Below are 19,739 nucleotides of genomic sequence, written 5' to 3'. Positions count from 1 at the left end.
CCACTCAACTACATGGAAACTGAACAACCTGCTCCTGAATAACTACCAGGTACATAAAGAAATGAAGGCAGAAATAAAGATGTTCTTTGAAACCAATCAGGATAAAGATACAACGTACCAGAATCTCTGGGACACATTTGAAACAGTGCATAGAGGGAAATTTATAGCACTAAATGCCCACAACAGAAAGCAGGAAAGATCTAAAATTGACACCCTAACATCACCATTAAAAGAACTAGAGAAGCAAGAGCAAACATATTCAAAAGTTGGCAGAATGCAAGAAATGACGAAGATCAGAGCAGAACTGAAGGAGATAGAGACACAAAAAACCCTCCAAAAAATCAATGAATCCAGGAGCTGGTTTTTTGAAAAGATCAACAAAATTGATAGACTGCTAGCAAGACTAATAAAGAAGACAGAGAGATGAATCAAATAGATGCAATAAAAAATGATAAAGGGGATATCACCAACAATCCCACAGAAATAAAAACTACCATCACAGAACACTATAAACACTCCTATAGAAATAAACTAGAAAACCTAGAAGAAATGGATAAATTCCTGGACACTTACACTCTTCCAAGACTAAACCAGGAAGAAGGTGAATCACTGAACAGACCAATAATAGGCTCTGAAATGGAGGCAATAATTAATATCCTACCAACCAAAAAAAGTCCAGGACCAGACAGATTCACAGCAGAATTCTACCAGAGGTACAAGGAGGAGCGGGTACCATTCCTTCTGAAACTATTCCAATCAATACAAAAAGAGGGAATCCTCCCTAACTCATTCTGTGAGGTCAACATCATCCTGATACCAAAGCCTGGCAGAGACACAACAAAAAAAGAGAATTTTAGACAAATATCCCTGATGAACATCGATGCAAAAATCCTCAATAAAATACTGGCAGACTGAATCCAGCAGCACATCAAAAAGCTTATCCACCATGGTCAAGTGGGCTTCATCACTGGGATGCAAGGCTGGTTCAACTTACGCAAATCAGTAAACGTAATCCAGCATATAAACAGAACCAAAGACAAAAACCACATGATTATCTCAATAGATGCAGAAAAGGCCTTTGACAAAACTCAACACCCCTTCATGCTAAAAACTCTCAATAAGTTCGGTATTGATAGATTGTATCTTAAAATAATAAGAGCTATTTATGACAAACCCAGAGCCAATATCATACTGAATGGGCAAAAACTGGAAAAATTCCCTTTGAAAACTGGCACAAGACAGGGATGCCCTCTCTCACCACTCCTATTCAACATAGTGTTGGAAGTTCTGGCTAGGGCAATCAGGCAGGAGAAAGAAATAAAGGGTACTCAATTAGGAAAAGAGGCAATAGTCCCCATTTGCAGATAACATGATTGTATATTTAGAAAACCCCATAATCTCAGTCCAAAATCTCCTTAAGCTAATAAGCAACTTCAGCAAAGTCTCAGGATACAAAATCAATGTGCAAAAATCACAAGCATTCTTATACACCAGTAACAGACAAACAGAGAGCCAAACCATGAGTGAACTCCCATTCACAATTGCTTCAAAGAGAATAAAATACCTAGGAATCCAACTTACAAGGGATGTGAAGAACCTCTTCAAGGAGAACTATAAACCACTGCTCAGTGAAATAAAAGAGGACACCAACAAATGGAAGAACATTCCATACTCATGGACAGGAAGAATCAATATCGTGAAAATGGCCATACTGCCCAACGTAATTTATAGATTCAATGCCATCCCCATTAAGCTACCAATGACTTTCTTCACAGAACTGGAAAAAACTACTTTAAAGTTCATATAGAACCAAAAAAGAGCCCACATTGCCAAGACGATCCTAACCCAAAAGAACAAAGCTGGAGGCATCACACTACCTGACTTCAAACTATACTACAAGGCTACAGTATCTAAAACAGCATGGTACTGGTACCAAAACAGAGATATAGACCAATGGAACAGAACAGAGCCCTTAGAAATAATACCACACGTTTACAACCATCTGATCTTTGACAAACCAGAGAAAAACAAGAAATGGGGAAAGGATTCCCTATTTAATAAATGGTCCTGGGAAAACTGGCTAGCCATATGTAGAAAGCTGAAACTGGATCCCTTCCCTACTCCTTATGCAAAAATTAATGAGAGACTTACATGTTAGACCTAAAACCATAAAAACCCTAGAAGAAAACCTAGGCAATACCATTCAGGACATAGACATGGGCAAAAACTTCATGTCTAAAACACCAAAAGCAACGGCAACAAAAGCCAAAATTGACAAATGGGATCTAATTAAACTAAAGAGCTTCTGCACAGCAAAAGAAACATACCATCAGAGTGAACAGGCAACCTACAGAATGGGAGAAAATTTTTGCAATCTACTCATCTGACAAAGGGCTAATATTCAGAACCTACAAAGAACTCAAACAAATTTACAAGAAAAAAACAAACAACTCTATCAAAATGTGGGCAAAGGATATGAACAGACACTTCTCAAAAGAATACATTTATGCAGCCAACAGACACACGAAAAAATGCTCATCATCACTCGCCATCAGAGAAATGCAAATCAAAACCACAATGAGATACCATCTCACACCAGTTAGAATGGCGATCATTAAAAAGTTAGGAAACAATAGGTGCTGGAGAGGATGTGGAGAAATAGGAACACTTTTACACTGTTGGTGGGACTGTAAACTAGTTTAACCATTGTGAAAGATAACATGGTGATTCTTCAAGGATCTAGAACTAGAAATACCATTTGACCCAGCCATCCCATTACTGGGTATATACCCAAAGGATTATAAATCATGCTGTTATAAAGACACATGCACACATACGTTGACTGCGGCCCTATTCACAATAGCAAAGACTTGGCACCAACCCAAATGTCCATCAATGATAGACTGGATGAAGAAAATGTGGCACATATATACCATGGAATAATATACATCCATAAAAAAGGATGAGTTCATGTAGCTTTGTAGGCACATGGATGAAGCTGGAAATCATCATTCTGAGCAAACTATCGCAAGGATAGAAAACCAAACACTGCATGTTCTCACTCATAGGTGGGAATTGAACAATGAGAACACTTGGACACAGGGTGCGGAACATCACACACTGGGGTCTGTCGTGGGGTGGGGGTAGGGGGGGGAGGGATAGCATTAGGAGATACACCTAATGTAAATGACAAGTTAATGGGTGTAGCACATCAACGTGGCACATGTATACATATGTAACAAACCTGCACATTGTGCACATGTGCCCTAGCACTTAAAGTATAATAAATAAATAAATAAATACAAAAGAAAAAGAAAAAGAAAAAAATCCTCTATAATAAACTAGGTATTGCTTGAACATATCTCAAAATAATGAGCTACTTATGACAAACCCACAGCCAATATCATACTAAATGGGCAAAAGCTGGAAGCAGAAAACCAGTACAAGACAAGGATGCCCTCTCTCACCAATCCTATAAAACATAGTATTGGAAGTTCTGGCCAGGACAATCAGACAAGAGAAAGAAATAAAAGGTATTCAAAAAAGAAAAGAGGAAGTCAAACTGTCTCTGTTTGAAGATGGCATTATATTATATTTAGAAAACTCCATCATCTCAGTGCAAAAACTCCATAAACTGATAAGCCACTTCAGCAGTCTCAGGATACACAATCAATGTGCAAAAACCACAAGCATTCCTCTACACCAACAATATACAACCAGAGAGCCAAATCATGAAAGAACTCCCATTCACAGTTGCTACAAAGAGAATAAAATACCTAGGAATACAGGTAACAAGGGATGTGAAGGACCTCTTCAAGCAGAACTACAAACCACTGCTCAAGGAAATAAGAGAGGACACAAGCAAATGGAAAAACTTTCCATCCTCATGGACAGTAAGAATCAATATCGTGAAAATGGCCATACTGCCCAAAGTAATTTATAGATGCAATGTTATTCTCATCAAACTATCATTGACATTCTTCATAGAATTAGAAAATCTTTAAATTTCATATGGAATCAAAGAAGAATCCATATAGCCAAGACAATCATAAGCAAAAAGAACAAAGTTGGAGGCATCATACTACTGGACTTCAAGCTATACTACGAGGCTACAATAATCAAAACAGCATGGTACTGGTACCAAAACAGGCATATATGGAATAGAACAGAGATCTCAGAAATAACACCACACATCTACAACCATCTGATCTTCAACAAACCTGACAAAAACAAGAAATGGGGAAAGGATTCCCTATTCAATAAATGGTCCTGGGAAAACTGGCTAGCCATATGCAGAAAACTGAAACTGGATCCTTCCTTACACCTTATACAAAAATTAACTCAAGATGGATTAAAGACTTAAATGTAAAACCCAATACCATAAAAAAACTTAGAAGAAAACCTAGGCAATATCATTCAGGACACAGGCATGGGCAAAGACTTCATGATGAAAATGCCAAAAAGCAATTGCAACAAAAACCAAAATTGACAAAATGAGATCTAATTAAACTAAAGAGCTTCTGCACAGCAAAAGAAACTATCATCAGAATGAATAGGCAACCTACAGAGAGGGAGAAAATTTTTGCCATCTACACATCGTGCAAAGGTCTAATATCCAGAATCTACAAGGAACTTACACAAATTCACATGAAAAAAATAACCCCATCAAAAAGTAGGCAAAAGATTTGAACGGACACTTCTCAAAAGAAGACATTTACATGGCCAAGAAACATACAAAAAAAAAAAAAAAAAAGCTCAACATCACTGACCATCAGAGAAATGCAAATCAAAACCACAAAGAGATACCATCTCATGCCAGTCAGAATGGCAATTATTAAAAAGTCAAGAAACAATAGATACCGGCGAGGCTGTGAGGAAACAGGAATGCTTTTACACTGTTGGTGGGAATGTAAATTAGTTCAACAATTGTGGAAGGCAGTATGGCCATTTTTCAAGGATCTAGAACCAGAAATACCATTTGACCCAGCAATCCCATCACTGAGTATATACCCAAAGGATTATAAATCATTCTGCTATAAAGACACATGCACATGTATGTTCACTGCAGCACTATCTACAATAGCAAAAACATGGAACCAACCCAAATGCCAATGACAGACTGGATAAAGAAAATGTGGTACATATACACCATGAAATACTACGCAGCCATAAAAAAGAATGAGATCATGTCCTTTGCAGGGACATGAATGAAGCTGGAAGCCACAATCATCAGCAAACTAACACAGGAACAGAAACCAAACACTGCACGTTCTCACTCATAAGTGGGAGACACAGATACAGAGAAGAGAACAACAAACACCAGGGCCTGTTGGGTGATGCGGGTTTAGGGGAAGGAACTTAGAGGATGGGTCAATAGGTGCAGCAAACCACCATGGCACATGTATACCTATATAACAAATCTGCAGGTTCTGCATATGTATCCCATTTTTTTTACAAGAAATAAAGAAAAAAGTCATAAAAAAAGAATATATAAAACATCTTGAAGCTTAATCATGAAATATTAAAAACTTTCCCTTTTAAATTGAAAATGAGACAAAAATATGCACTATTATCATTTCTATTCAAACTTGAACTGGTGGTGCTTGACATCACAACAGGCAAAAAATAAAATAAAAGCTAAAGTTTTGGAATGAAAGAATTTAACTACTACTAATATCAAATAACATCATTTTGCATGTAAAAAAGCAGAAAGCATATAAATTATTACAATAAGTGAATAAGTTTTAAATTAATTCAGTATCATTTGTCTTAACAGAGGATGTTGAGCATTAATTTAATGACATATGGTAGGTTTTAAAGTGGGATTTAGGCGGCAATACTATATTGTGCAGTAGTTAAGAGCACTGGCTTTGGAGTAAGTTAGACCTGAATTTGAAATCTTGTTCTGGTATCTCTTACTCATTTGATCTGGGACAAGCTATCTAACCTCAAAAAGGCTTGATTGCCAAACTATTAATAATAATTGTTTGTTGAGAGACCCAAATTAATATAGTTATAAAAAGTTTCACTATTATGTTATTTTCATTGTCTGTGGCCTCAAAATTTGTAAGTGGGAGAGTTGAGCTTTGACCACAGGCATTCTAGCTCCAAAGTTTGCGCACGTAATAAAGGCATAGTGTCTCTCCAAAATATTAGTTTGGCAAATACAAATACAAATTATATACTGCCATCAAAAAATTTCCAGCTGGGAAAGATAAAGAGATAAACACATAACTACAGCAAGGAAAAATCAAACGAGTGCTACAATGAGTAAAATGAAAGACTGATAATATCAAACGTTGATGATTATATGAAACAACTAGAACTCTTATGCATTGATAGTAAGAATTTAAAGTGGTGCAACTACAATTGGAAAAAGACTTGGCGGTACCTTATAAAGTATGGATGCTATTTAACCCATCAATTACACTAATATTTATCCAAGAAAAATAAGAACATATACAATCTTCATTATTCAGATTCCACATTTGTGAATTCACCTTCTAACTAAAATTTGTTGGTAACCCCAAAATCAATACTTGAAGCTCTTTCACAATAATTTGTAGATGTGTACAGAGCAGCAAAAATTGGACTCAGCAGACAGATACATTCTCAGCTGATGTGGAACATATCAATACTCTCTCTTGTTTTGGCAATCATACTGTAAACAAGCGTCCTTTTCATGGTCTATTTTATGCTATGTTTTTCAAGTGGTGAAGCTTTTTGTTGGCAATTTTGCTGCGTAGAATGGTGTCATGAAGAGTACTGAAGGGCTGTGTAGTATTCCTGGAGAGTGCAAGAAGGCTGTGGAGGGCCTTAAGGAGAAAATATATTTTAAGTTTATTCAGACGTCAGTTCTAGTGCGGTTGGCTGTGAATTCAATGTTAATGAAGCATCAATATACAGTAAATAAGGTGGCTTTAAACACAAACACGCATAAAACAAAATTATATGTAAAATGTTGTGACCAAAGGATCACAAGAACCTAACCCTGTATTTCCCCTAGAAGCAATGGTTTAGTATTCAATAATTCAGTGTCCATGGTGACTTTACAGAACATAACTAGAGTAAATAATGAGAATCAGTAATATCCACAAAAAGGCTTACATGTACATATTCACAGTAGCTCTACTCACAATAGCCAAAAACTTAAAATAATCAAAAAATCCATAAACCTAATGGATACATAAATTATAAAACAGCCACAGAATGGAACAGTACTAAGCAATAAAATGGAATGGACTATTGTTCCAAGCAATAATAAGAGATAAATCTCAGAAACATGTTAAGCAAAAGAAGACTTACACAAAGAGTGTAATTCCATTTACATGGAAAAAACAAGAAAGGTAAAACAAATAAAAGGCGAAGAAAAGCTAAAGCAGTCTTCATGAGGGTGGGAACACTGACTGGAAAGAGGCAATAGAAAGTTTATGGAGAGACAGAAACATTCTATCTATACTTTGAAAGGGGATTGGGTTTCGTGTGCATACTTAATTGTCAAAATTGTCCAGCTCAGATTTGTGAATTTGAATTATGTAAATTTTATCTTAAAGAATTACCAAAAACTGAGTGGATGGTGAAAAGCGGAGGAAGAAAACTAAACGAGAATGTCATAAGGATAACTTGTATCTGAGTGATGGGTACACGGTGATACATCATACTGTAAACTTCATTGTGTTTATTTTGTATAGTCCCTAAATTTTCCAAAACAAAAAATTAAATAAGAGTAGCAGCAAGTATGAAGAGCAACCACGTGGGAGGGAAGGAGAGATGAGTTTTATGAAAGAAAAATAATTGGAGAGGAGAAAGTTTGAGGGCAATAAATAAATACAAAAAAATTTAAAAAAAGAAGAAAACATTTTTAAAAGTTAAAAAAAAAATAAAAGCAAAGAAAAACAAGTGATAACTTGGTTTGAAGGCCTTCATGGAAAAGTCATTACAATTGGGCTTATTTGGTAGAGTCTGGGCATGCAAAACTGAAGAAAGGCCGTTTCAGAGAAATAAAACAATGTAAAGAAAATGATAAATACACATATTGGTGTTGCGCTATTTAGAGAACAGTTAGTTTTAAGTATTAGGTGAAGAAAAAAGAACGATGGAATATAAAACTAAAAAAGTAGATGGGAGATGAGATCACACAAAAAGAATAGAAATGTTAGGCCACAGAAAACATATTAGTCAATGGGGAATTATTCTACATATTCAAGTTTGGAATGACAGGATAAGAGCTAAACTTTAGAAACTTTCATCTAGCAGTGAAGAATATATGGAAGCAATACAAGTCTCTCTAACTGATAATGATGCCCTAACAGGGCAATGATAGGGAGAATGGAGAGCCAAGGACACAGGCAATACAGCTGGTTTTGATGGCTAAGATTTTAAAAGAGCAAATATCAAGTTACATAGCTTTGAAAAGGTTTAAAACACAGAGATTCTTCTCCGTAGCACAAAATAATGCTGAGAAAACTAACCTACTGAAAACAGCATATCATGAGGTCTGATGTCAATTTCCTCAAGATTTATGACTGGAAGTGTTGATTTACAACTAGAAGTGTCAATCCAATTAACGTTGAAATTTCAGTTTGGGGTGGTGTTTTAAAAATAACCTTGTTATGGAACTACTGTAAAAGTAAAAGCACGGATTCCAGATTTACCACAAAGTACTCCAAACAGCAATGAGTGTATTTTCTATGCTTTTTTGTCTCTACAGAAATGCTGTTAAAACAAAATGGACCTGTATCAGTGTTAAGGGTATCTTATCTAATAAATTTATTTGTTCCAGCCCCTACCACCACTACCAATGGCCTTGGCCATGAAAATAATGCTTTGTATGTATTCAACGGAATTAACCTTAGTGAACATAAGTCATAACTGCCCTCATGTAACTTCTAACAAACAAAAAGAGGGAAACATGTAACTAAATTACTAGTAAAAAATCCCCTGCATATTCTTGAAGTATATTAGTTTCTTATTTGAAAAATTTCTATGCAAGGTTAAATTCACAATTATTAAAGCCGCTTTTATTATGTGAAGGGCTTCATAACTGATCAAGATTTTTTGCTTGACCAAATGTTAACAAGGTTCCTAAGACTTCTCCTAGGTCCATCTGTGCACTTGCTTGTAAAATTCAGTTTTAGCAAAAAACTCTGCTAAGTCACTATAGCAAAAACATTGATAACTGATCATCCTGGATATCTAATTGCATTCTTCATTCTCCACCATCCCCAGGAGATGTCTAATTATCTTGGCCTGTCTTCAGAAAAAAATCCTTCTAGGTGAGTTTAGCCAGAATCACCTTTTAACTCTGATATTTCCTTTTAGTAATTTTCTATCCACTAACTCTCCATTCCTCCTCATTGGCTACAAATTCCCACTTGCCCATGCTGTATTGCAAGTCTCTCTCCCTCACTGTAAAACCCCAAGTCAGTGGTCTTCACATCTATCGCAATGACCCTAAATAAAGTCTTCCTTAATGTACTTTAACAACTATCATTGAATAAATTTTTCCTTAACATTAGGACAATTGTTGTCTATTTCAATAGCAATAACAAAAATACTGGCTTGAAGAAGGATTTGAGAGGGCAAAGAGGACAAGATGGCTGACTAGACACAGCCAGGAAGTGCCTATGCCACCAAGAGAGACCAAAATATCAAGTAAACAAACAAACTTTGAACAAATCTTCAGAGAGGAAACACCAAGAGTTGAAAGGCAACACAGACATCGAGACTGAAGAGAGGAAACTAGGAACCCTGTGTGGGGTTTCCAAATGTGAGGACTAGTTCCCGTCACTGAATGGCTCCTAGGGAAGACAGCAGTGCTCTAAACTTGCTGAAATAAGAGCGACATGTCAGAGCCAAAGCCTATCTATCAGCCATTATACTTAAGCACCATCTATTGGTTGGCAGACCAAATTACAACACCAAAAATATTCTGCCAATATACATCACCTGTGAAACCCAGGGCAAGAATCCACTCACAAATAAAAATCCTGTACAGAGCCTTGGCCCTCTGAAAACACTTAGAAAAGAAGCCAATTGAGTATACTCAACTTAAACCACAGTTAAAGGAACACCAGCCCACTCAGATGAAAAAGAATCAGCAAAAGAACTCTGACAATTCAAAAAGTCATTGTCCTGTTATTTCCAAAAGAGTGCACAAGCTCCCCAGCAATAGATCTTACCCAGATTGAAATGACTGAAATGACAGACAATTCAGAATCTAGATAACAAGGAAGTTCAATGGCTTTAGGAGAAAGGTGAAACCCAATTCAAGGAATCAAAGGAATCTAGTAAAACTATGCAAGAGCTGAAAGACAAAATAGCCATTTTCAAAAAGAACCGAACTGAACTTCTAAAATTGAAAAATTCACTACAAGAACTTCATAATTTACAAGAGAATAGACTAAGCTGAGAAAAGAAGCTCAGAGCTTGAAGACCAGTTTAGTGTTTTCAATTCAACTTAGATAAAAATAAGGAAAGAAGAATATTTAAAAAATGAAAAAAAACTTCTCAAAAATATGGGATTACACAGACACCAAACCTAGGACTCATTGGCATTCCTGAGGCATTCCTGAGAGAGAAAACAACTTTGGAAACATATTTGAAGATACAGTCCATGAAAAATACCCCAATCTCACTAGAGATATCAACATGCAAATTCAAGAAATACAGAAAACTCTTGTGAGATACCATACAAGATGACCATCCCCAAGACACACAGACATCAGATTCACCAAGGCCAATGTTAAAGAAAAAATCTTAAAGGCAGCTAGAGAGATGAGTCAGGTCACTTACAAAGGAAACCCCATCAGGATAGTAGCAGGCTACTCAGCAGAAACTTACAAGCCAGAAGAGATTGGAAACCAATTTTCAGCAGCCTTAAAAAGAATAAATTCCAATGAAGAATTTCATATCCCAGCAAACTAAGCTTCAAATGCTAAGAAATTGTAACCACTAGACCAGCCTTACAAAAAGTCCATAAGGGAGTGCTAAACATGAAAGCTAAAGAACAGTATCTGATACCACAAAAACACAATTAAGCATGTAGCCTACAGACACTATAAAGAAGCTACACAAACAACTCTACAAAACAATCAGCTAAAAACACAATTTCAGGATCAAAACTTTACATATCAATGCCAACCCAGAATGTGAATGGAATAAAGACCCATTTAAAAGGCATAGGATGGCAAACTGAATAAAAAGACAAGATCCAACTGTCTGCTGTCTTCTAGAAGATGCATCTCACACGTAACAACACCCACAGCCTCAAATTAAAGGGAAAAAGAACTGCCATACAAATGGAAAACAATAAAGAGCAGGAGTTTTAATTCTAATATCAGATAAACCAGACTTTAAACTGAAAACAATTAAGAAGGGCAAACAAGGGTATTACTTAGTGGCAAAGGGTTCAATTCAACAAGAAGACTTAACTACTTTAAGTCTATACACACCCAACATTGGAGCACCAGACTCATAAAACAAGTTCTTCTTGACCTAGACAAAGACCTCAACAGCCACATAATAATACTGGGAGATGTCAACTCCCCAGTGACAGGACTAGGAAGATCACTGAGGGAGAAAACTACAAAGAAATTCCAGACTTAATCTCGACAGTCGACCAATGGGACCTAATAGACATCTACAGAATACTCCACCCAAAATCACAGAATATACATTTTTCTCATCTGCACAAGAAACATATTCTAAGATCAAACAAATGTTTTGGTCATAAAGCAAGTCTCAATAAATTCAAAAAAATCAAAATTATATTGAGCACGTTCTCACATCACAGTACAATAAAAACAAAACCCAACACCAAGAAGATCTCTCAAAACTACACAAATACATGAAAATGAAGGAACTTGCTCCTGAATAAGTTTTGTGGAAACAATGAAATGAAGGCAGAAACCAAAAAATTATTCGAAATTTGCAAAAATGGAACCGCATATTAACAAAATCTTCGGGATGGAACTAAAGCATGTTAAGAGGAAAGTTTACAGTGTCAAATGCATTCATAAAAAAATTAGAAAGATCTCAAATTAACAATCTAACTTTGTACCTAGAGGAACTAGGAAAAAAAAAAGCTAACAAAAGAAAAGAAATAACTAAGATCAGAACTGAATTAAATTAAGACTCAAAAATCCATACAAAAGATCAATGGAAAGAAGAATAGGTTTATCAGAAGAATAAAAAAGATTGACAGGCTTTTCATTAGATTAACAAAGGAGAAAAAGGGAAGATCCAAATAAGCACAAACAGAAATGACGAAGATGACATCACAACTGATCCTACAGAAATACAAAAGATCCTCAGAGACTATCATGAACATCTCTATGAACACAAATTAGAAATCTAAAGGAAATAAATTCTCCAAAGACTGAACCAGGAAGAAAGTGAAAACCTGAACAGACCAATAACAACTTCCAAATTTGAGTCAGTAATTAAAAACCTACCAACAACAACAAAAAAAGCCATGGACTAGAAGGATTCACAGCTGAATTCTACCACACATACGAATAAGAACTGGCACCAATCCTACCGAAAATATTCCCCCAAAAAATTGAGGAGGAGGGACTCCCCCTGCTCCCTAACTCATTCTACAAGACCAGAATTATCCTGACACAAAATCTGGCAAAGACACAACAAAAAAGAAAACTTCAGGCCAACATCCCAAATGAACACAAACATAAAACCCGAAAAAAAAAAAAATAGCAAAATGAATCCAGCAGCACATTAAAAAGTTAATTCACCATGATCGAGTAGGCTTTATTCCTGGATGCAGGGTTGGTTCAACATATGCACATCAATAAATGTGATTCACCACATACACAGAATCAAAAACAAAAAGCATATGATCATCTCAATAGACACAGAAAAAGCTTTCTACAAAACCCAACATCTATTTATGATAAAAACCCTCAATAACAAGGCTTCGAAGGAACATACCTCACAATAATAAGAGCTATCGATGACAAACCCACAGCCAACATCATACTGAATGGGTAAAAGCTGGAGTCATTATCCTTGAGAACTAGAATGAGGCAAGGCTGCCCACTCTCAACACTCCTATTCAACATAGTACTGAAAGTGCTAGTCAGAATAATCAGACAAAAGAAAGAAATAAAATGCATTCAAATAGGAAAGGAAGTCAGTCATATTATCTCTCTTCACTGATGATATGATTCCATACCTAGAAAACACTAAAGATGCTGCCAAAAGGCTCCTGGAACTGATAAATAAGTTTCAGGATACAAAATCAATGTACAAAAATCAATAGCACTTCTATACACCAAAAACATTCTACCTGAGAGCCAAATCAAGAACACACACCAATTTCCAACAGCAAAAACCTATGCATACATCTAACCAAAGAGGTGAAAGATCTCTACAAGAACTACAAAACACTGCTGAAATAAATGAAAGACAAGACAAATAAACAAAAATATATTCCATGCCCATGAATTGGAAGAATCAATATTGTTAAAATGGCTATACTGGCCAAAGCAATTTATAAATTCAATGCTATTTCTGTCAAACTACCAACATCATTTTTTGCAAAATTAGAAAAACCTATTCTAATATTCACATGGAACAAAGGCAGAACCCAAATCACCAAAGCAAAACTAAGCAAAAAGAACATTACCTGATTTCAAACTATACTATAAGGCTATAGTAACCAAAATAACATGAGACTGGTACAAAAACAGACACATAGACCAATGAAACAGAATAAAGAACCCAGAAATAAAGCCGTACACCCAGAACCATCTGATTTTCAACAAAGTCAACAAAAGGAAGCAGTGAGGAAAGGACTCCCTGTTCAAAAGAAGAATGAAGCTAGTCTCTACCTTTCACTATATACAAAAATTAACTCAAGATGGATTAAAGATGTAAATATAAGACCTCAAACTACAAAAATCCTACAAGAAAACCTAGGAAATGCACTTCTTGACATCAGGTTTGGCAAAGAATTTATGACTAAGTCCCCAAAAGCAATTACAACAAAAATGAAAATTGACAAATGGGACCTAATTAAACTAAAGAGCTCTGCACAGCAAAATAAATTATCAACAGTAAACAGCCTAGAGAATGGGAGAAAATATTCACAAACTATGCATCCAACAAAGGTCTAATATCCAGAATCTATAAGAAACTTAAACAAATCAAAAAATTTTTTAACCAAATTTTTTTTGGTTAAAAAAAACTCATTTAAAAAATGGGCCCGGGAGCGGTGGCTCACACCTGTAATCCTAGCACTTTGGGAGGCCGAGGCAGGCGGATCACGAGGTCAGGAGATCGAGACCATCCTGGCTAACACGGTGAAACCCCGTCTCTACTAAAAATACAAAAACTTAGCTGGGTGTGGTGGCGGGCGCTGTAGTCTGAGCTACTCGGGAGGCTAAGGAAGGAGAATGGCGTGAACCCGGGAGGCGGAGCTTGCAGTGAGCAGAGATCGTGCCACTGCACTCCAGCCTGGGCGACAGAGTGAGACTCCGTCTCAAAAAAAAAAAAAAAATCGGCAAAGGATATAAATAGACACTTATCAAAAGAAGGCATTACAAGTGGCCAAGGAACAAATGAAAAACTGTTCATCATCACTAATCATCAGAGAAACACAAATCAAAACTACAATATACCATCTTACACCAGTCAGAATGGTGATTATTAAAAAGTCAAAAAATAATAAATGCTGAAAGTCTGGGGAGAAAAGAGAACACATACACACTCTTGGTGGGAATGCAAGTTAGTTCAGCCACTGTGGAAAGCAGTTGAGAGATTTCTCAAAAACTTATAACAGGACTACTGTTTGACCCAGCCATCCCATTACTGGGTATATACCCAAAGGCAAATAAATAATCCTACAAAAAAGACATATGCACTCATATGTTCATTGCATCACTATTCACAATTGCAAAGATATAGAATCAACCTAAGTGCCCATCAATGGGAGAGTCGATAAAGCAAATGTGGCACATATACACCATGGAATATTACGCAGCCATAAAAAGACTGAAATGTGTCCTTTGCAGCAACATGGATGTAGCTGGAGGCCATTATCCTAATTAACACAGGAACAGAAAACCAAATATCATATGTTCTCACTTATAAGCGTGACCTAAATAATGGAATACATATGGACAGAAAGATGAGAACAATAGACATTTAGAGATGTCTAAAGAAGAGAGAGGGGAGGGAAGGGAAAATGGGCTGAAGACCTACCTATCAGGTACTATGCTCAGTACCTGTGTGACAGGATCATCTATATTCCACACCTCAGCATCATGCAATATACCCATGTAACAAATTTGCTCAGGTACCCCCGAATCTAAAATAAGAAATTATTTTTAAAATATATATATAGGCTTAAAACTAAAGAATAAATCATTTTAAATCAGAGATAGGCATGTCTGAGTATATATACAGTTACATATTGGAATACTTTTCTAACGAAAAGAGTAAAATCTGTTTTTCCAAAATATCTTTTTAAAAAGAGGAACTTACAAGTTTATATTTTAATTATACTCAAATTATAGCCAGAAAAAAATTTCAGTCAGTGGATAGTGTTCCATAACCTAGTGTCTGCAAAGCAACTATTTTAATATTTCTAGTATTAAAATTTTAATATTCAGTTAGGTTTGTGGATATCTATTCACACCTGAATGCATACACATACATATGCATACAAATATCTGTATACATATTCTATATAGTATATTTTTCAATTTTTGTTAAGAGAATAACTTTGGAAAATAATCTTCAATCAGAGTAGAATAAAAAAACAAAAGCACTAAATGGCATATACATTCCTGCTGTAGATGTTTACAAATGCAGGTGCCAGTACCAGAGTTCCTACAAACCAATCATGATACTCCACCTATATTACTGCCTATACTTTGTAGCCCTACAAAGGACTCTATGACACATGAGGACTCTACAGAATTCCTCATGTATAAAATAGGATAAAATGCTACCTATAGTTCATGCAATGTTATGAGAATTAAATGAGCTAATCCAATTAAAGTGCTTACTCTGATAGGTTAATATTAAAAACAAGTGTTCATTCCCCAAGACCTAAATTAAGAGACATATTTTGTCATAGTGGACAATGTACATAAAGAAGTGCACATAAAGAACAGTGAAATATGTCTCAGATAATATTAACGTTAATCATAAGATGTATAATCAAACTGTTAGATGTGAAGAAATATCAGTTTCTATCTTTATAATTTTTAGATTTGAGGAAACATGATTCCTTCATTACAACTACAACTGACCTATATCGAAATAGAATAAAAATTAAAAAATTTTGTTTGTTACAAAAATGACCTAATTTATAAAGTATTTATTTACCAAGATAAATATTTAAACATATCATTTGATAATATCTAAGACAAAACAGAAATATAGTTGCAAGGTACAATCAATATAAGATTTAAAATTCCATTCCCTTCATCATACAAAAATAGGAATTGTGTATAAAAAGCTACATAAAAATACCTAGCATAGCACTATTCATAATTGAAAATTGGATATATCTATATATCTAATGTCCCACTGCTGAAGATCACTTATGATACAGGCATTGAGTGGAAAATTATATAACCACTTTAAATGACTTTGAACTAAATTTTTGGTGGCAAAGGAAAATGTTCATAAAGTTGAAAAAAGCAAGGAACAAAAGTGTTCCTACAGTATGATTCAAAGTTTATAAAACAGTATAAATGTGTGTGCATACACACACAAAATAAAAACCCTGAAAATGTATATATCAAAATATTACTATTTCTGGATAGAGGGATTACAGGGATTTTAAAACTTTCTTCTTGTGTGTATTTCCCATATTCTTTTTTGTAATCTAAAAGTTAAAAGATTTCAAATTCCTGTTTTAGTTTTTACCCATATATAAATTTTGTAGCAGGAGGATTTCATAGACACTAGGACTCCAAATATGATCCCATGTTTAAGAATACAATTTTTTCGACGCTGGCATCCCCGGAGCCTGCGGCGGGTGGCTGTGACAACCCCAGCGCTGACGGCGGCTGGGGCATCACCGCGGGCCTCGACCCCGAAATGGCGCTGCTGGCTGAACACCTGCTGAAGCCGCTGCCCGCGGACAATCAGATCGAGACTAGGCACTTCCTCCAGGCGGTGTCCCACCTGCCGCCCTTCTTCGATTACCTTGGGTCCCCAGTGTTTACTCCCATCAAGGCAAACATAAGCGGCAACATCACGAAAATCAAAGCCGTGTACGACACCAACCCAGCCAAGTTCTGGACCCTGCAGAACATCCTGGAGGTGGAGAAAGAAATGTATGGAGCAGAGTGGCCCAAAGTAGAGGCCACACTGGCACTTATGTGGCTGAAAAGAGGCCTCCACTTCATCCAGGTCTTCCTCCAGAGCACCTGTGACGGGGAGCGGGACGAGAACCACCCCAACCTCATCCGCGCCAACGCCACCAAGGCCTACGAGATGGCCCTCAAGAAGTACCATGGCTGGATCATGCAGATCTTCCAGGCAGCACTGTACGCAGCCCCCTATAAGTCCGACATCCTGAAAGCGCTCTCCAAGGGGCAGAATGTGACAGAGGAGGAGTGCCTGGAGAAGATCCGCCTCTTCCTAGTCAACTACACGGCCACCATCGATGTCATCTATGAGATGTACACCCAGATGATGGCCGAGCTTAACTACAAGGTGTAGGCGTTCTCACCGCTGGACACGCCCCCGACTCGTGGCCACACGGAGAAACAGGCAAACCAGAATCACTGTGAATCAAGTCTGTGAGCTGCCCCTGGCTTGCGTCCCCGAGTCCTGCCAGAGTCTGCAGGGGACAGCCCTTGTTTTTTAAGTCTTTTTTTTTTTTTTTTGGCCTATTCTAAAGGACCAATAAATAATGATCTTACTTCCAAATCTTGGAATTTCACGACAGCACAGACTGACTTTATAGCTTCATTTCAGCGTGGCAAAAATCGATTAACACTTCTAATGAGTCAAGTCCCAGGAATTTTTGGTTTTGTTTTGTCGCCAAGGAGGAACACAGCTCTGGGGGAATGGTGTCGTCCACCTCATTTTAAAAATAAGCACATGATGGCCGGACACTGTGGCTCACGCCTGTAATCCCAGCACTTTGGTGGAAGCCCAGGTGGGCAGATCACCTGAGGTCAGGAGTTTGAGACCAACCTGGCCAACATGGTGAAACCCCAACTCTACTAAAAATATAAAAAATTAGTCAGGCGTGGTGGTGCACGCCTGTAGTTCCAGCTACTCAGGAGGCTGAGGCAGGAGAATCACTTGAACCTGGGAGGTGGAGGTTGCAGTGAGCTGAAATCGCACCATTGCACTCCAGCCTGGGCAACAAGAGAGACTCGTCTCAAAAAAAAAATGGGGGGAGAGGTGGGTGGACCAATTGAGGTCAGAGTTTGAGACCAGTCTGACCAACATGGTGAAGTCTCTACTAAAAATATAAAATTAGCCAGGCACAGTAGCACAAGCCTGTAATCCCATCTTCTTGGGAGGCTGAGGCAGGAGAATCGCTAGAACCCTTAGGTGGAGGTTACAGTAGCCAAGATCGCACCACTGCATTCCAGTCTGGGCAACAAGAGCGAAACTCCGTCTCAAAAAAAAAAAAAAAGGCATGTGACCTTATGAGGCTCTCGCTGTATTGCTATTTTGGTTATTTTAAGGGCTACAAAGAGTTTGATTTGAAATTATGCAGGGCCTCTATGTGGGATTTTTTTTTTTTTTTAAAGCAAACTGGTGTGTATTCTCATGTGGTCTGCATAGTCCAGTCTCACAGCACTATTGTAAACCCTGCTCTTTCTATCTAGCTAGACAGGTTTTTTTGTTTGTTTTCTTTTTTGTGTTTTTGTTGTTGTTGTTGTTTTACAGCTGAAACCAACCAGCAAGCCCTTGATGACCAAGAGGCGTTTCTTTCAAAGCTATAGGGCACAAACAATTGACCATAGATGACTCTGTCTGCATTCTTCTGCAGAATTATTTCCTTTAGGGACAGATTTTTCAACCTAAGAAACTACCTACTGTTTGTATTCTCTTGACGGGGAGAGATGAACCCTTCAGCCGCTAAGATTCAAGAAAACGCCTCACTGCCTTAACCTTAACTGTTCTTCCTGGAGCTAAAAAAAGCTGTATTTTTTTAAAGTGCTGGGGCAAACAAAGCAACCCCAAAAGAACTGATGTGTGTTTTAAAAGAAAAAACCCAATAAGGAACAACTGGTGATTTTTATGCATAAACTAAATAACCCTTAATAAATAAATCTCTATTTTGGAATTTTAAAAAAAATACAATTTTTTCAATTTTTTTTTTAAAATACATTCTCAATGACACCTATTTTAGCCTTGTAAGCTTGATATGTTTAACAGAGAGAACTAAAATTGAACAGTGGATCAAAAAACAATTTCTTCTTGGGAGAGGAGGGGAACTAGACCAAGAGCAAATATTGATAATATTGAAATACATGAATTAATCTATAACTCTTATTTCAAAATGTTCAATAACTCTTGGCACAGAGATGACTTTTTATTGGTTTTTTATTGAACGCTATGTGATTCTTAACACTGTCATCTTCCACCCCCCTCCTTAATATATATGAATCCAAGAAGCTTGCAAGTCATATTAAAATATTCTTTCTTTAGTTTGGCAGAAATTTGTACTTTTGACCTTGAATTTTCCCTACTACCTAATCAAAGAGTTTTATCATAAATAAACATTTACTACTGCA

At 36.7% G+C, this 19,739-nt stretch overlaps 2 protein-coding genes across 44 annotated transcripts in view; one reads left to right on the top strand and one right to left on the bottom strand.

Annotated features, from left to right (window-relative positions):
* GPHN (gephyrin) overlaps positions 1 to 19,739 on the bottom strand; it is a 734,620-nt gene that overhangs the window by 633,312 nt on the left and 81,569 nt on the right. The gene's annotated exons all lie outside the window — the stretch shown is intronic.
* On the top strand, positions 16,173 to 17,941 carry LOC102133202 (glycolipid transfer protein-like). Its single transcript, XM_045397550.3, has one exon. It carries the CDS (start codon positions 16,960 to 16,962, stop codon positions 17,698 to 17,700), a length of 741 nt encoding a protein of 246 aa, XP_045253485.2. The 5' UTR covers positions 16,173 to 16,959; the 3' UTR covers positions 17,701 to 17,941.

Source organism: Macaca fascicularis, chromosome 7 (genome assembly GCF_037993035.2).
Source record: "Macaca fascicularis isolate 582-1 chromosome 7, T2T-MFA8v1.1".
NCBI lineage: Eukaryota > Metazoa > Chordata > Mammalia > Primates > Cercopithecidae > Macaca > Macaca fascicularis.
This window is presented reverse-complemented; position numbering and strand designations above follow the sequence as displayed.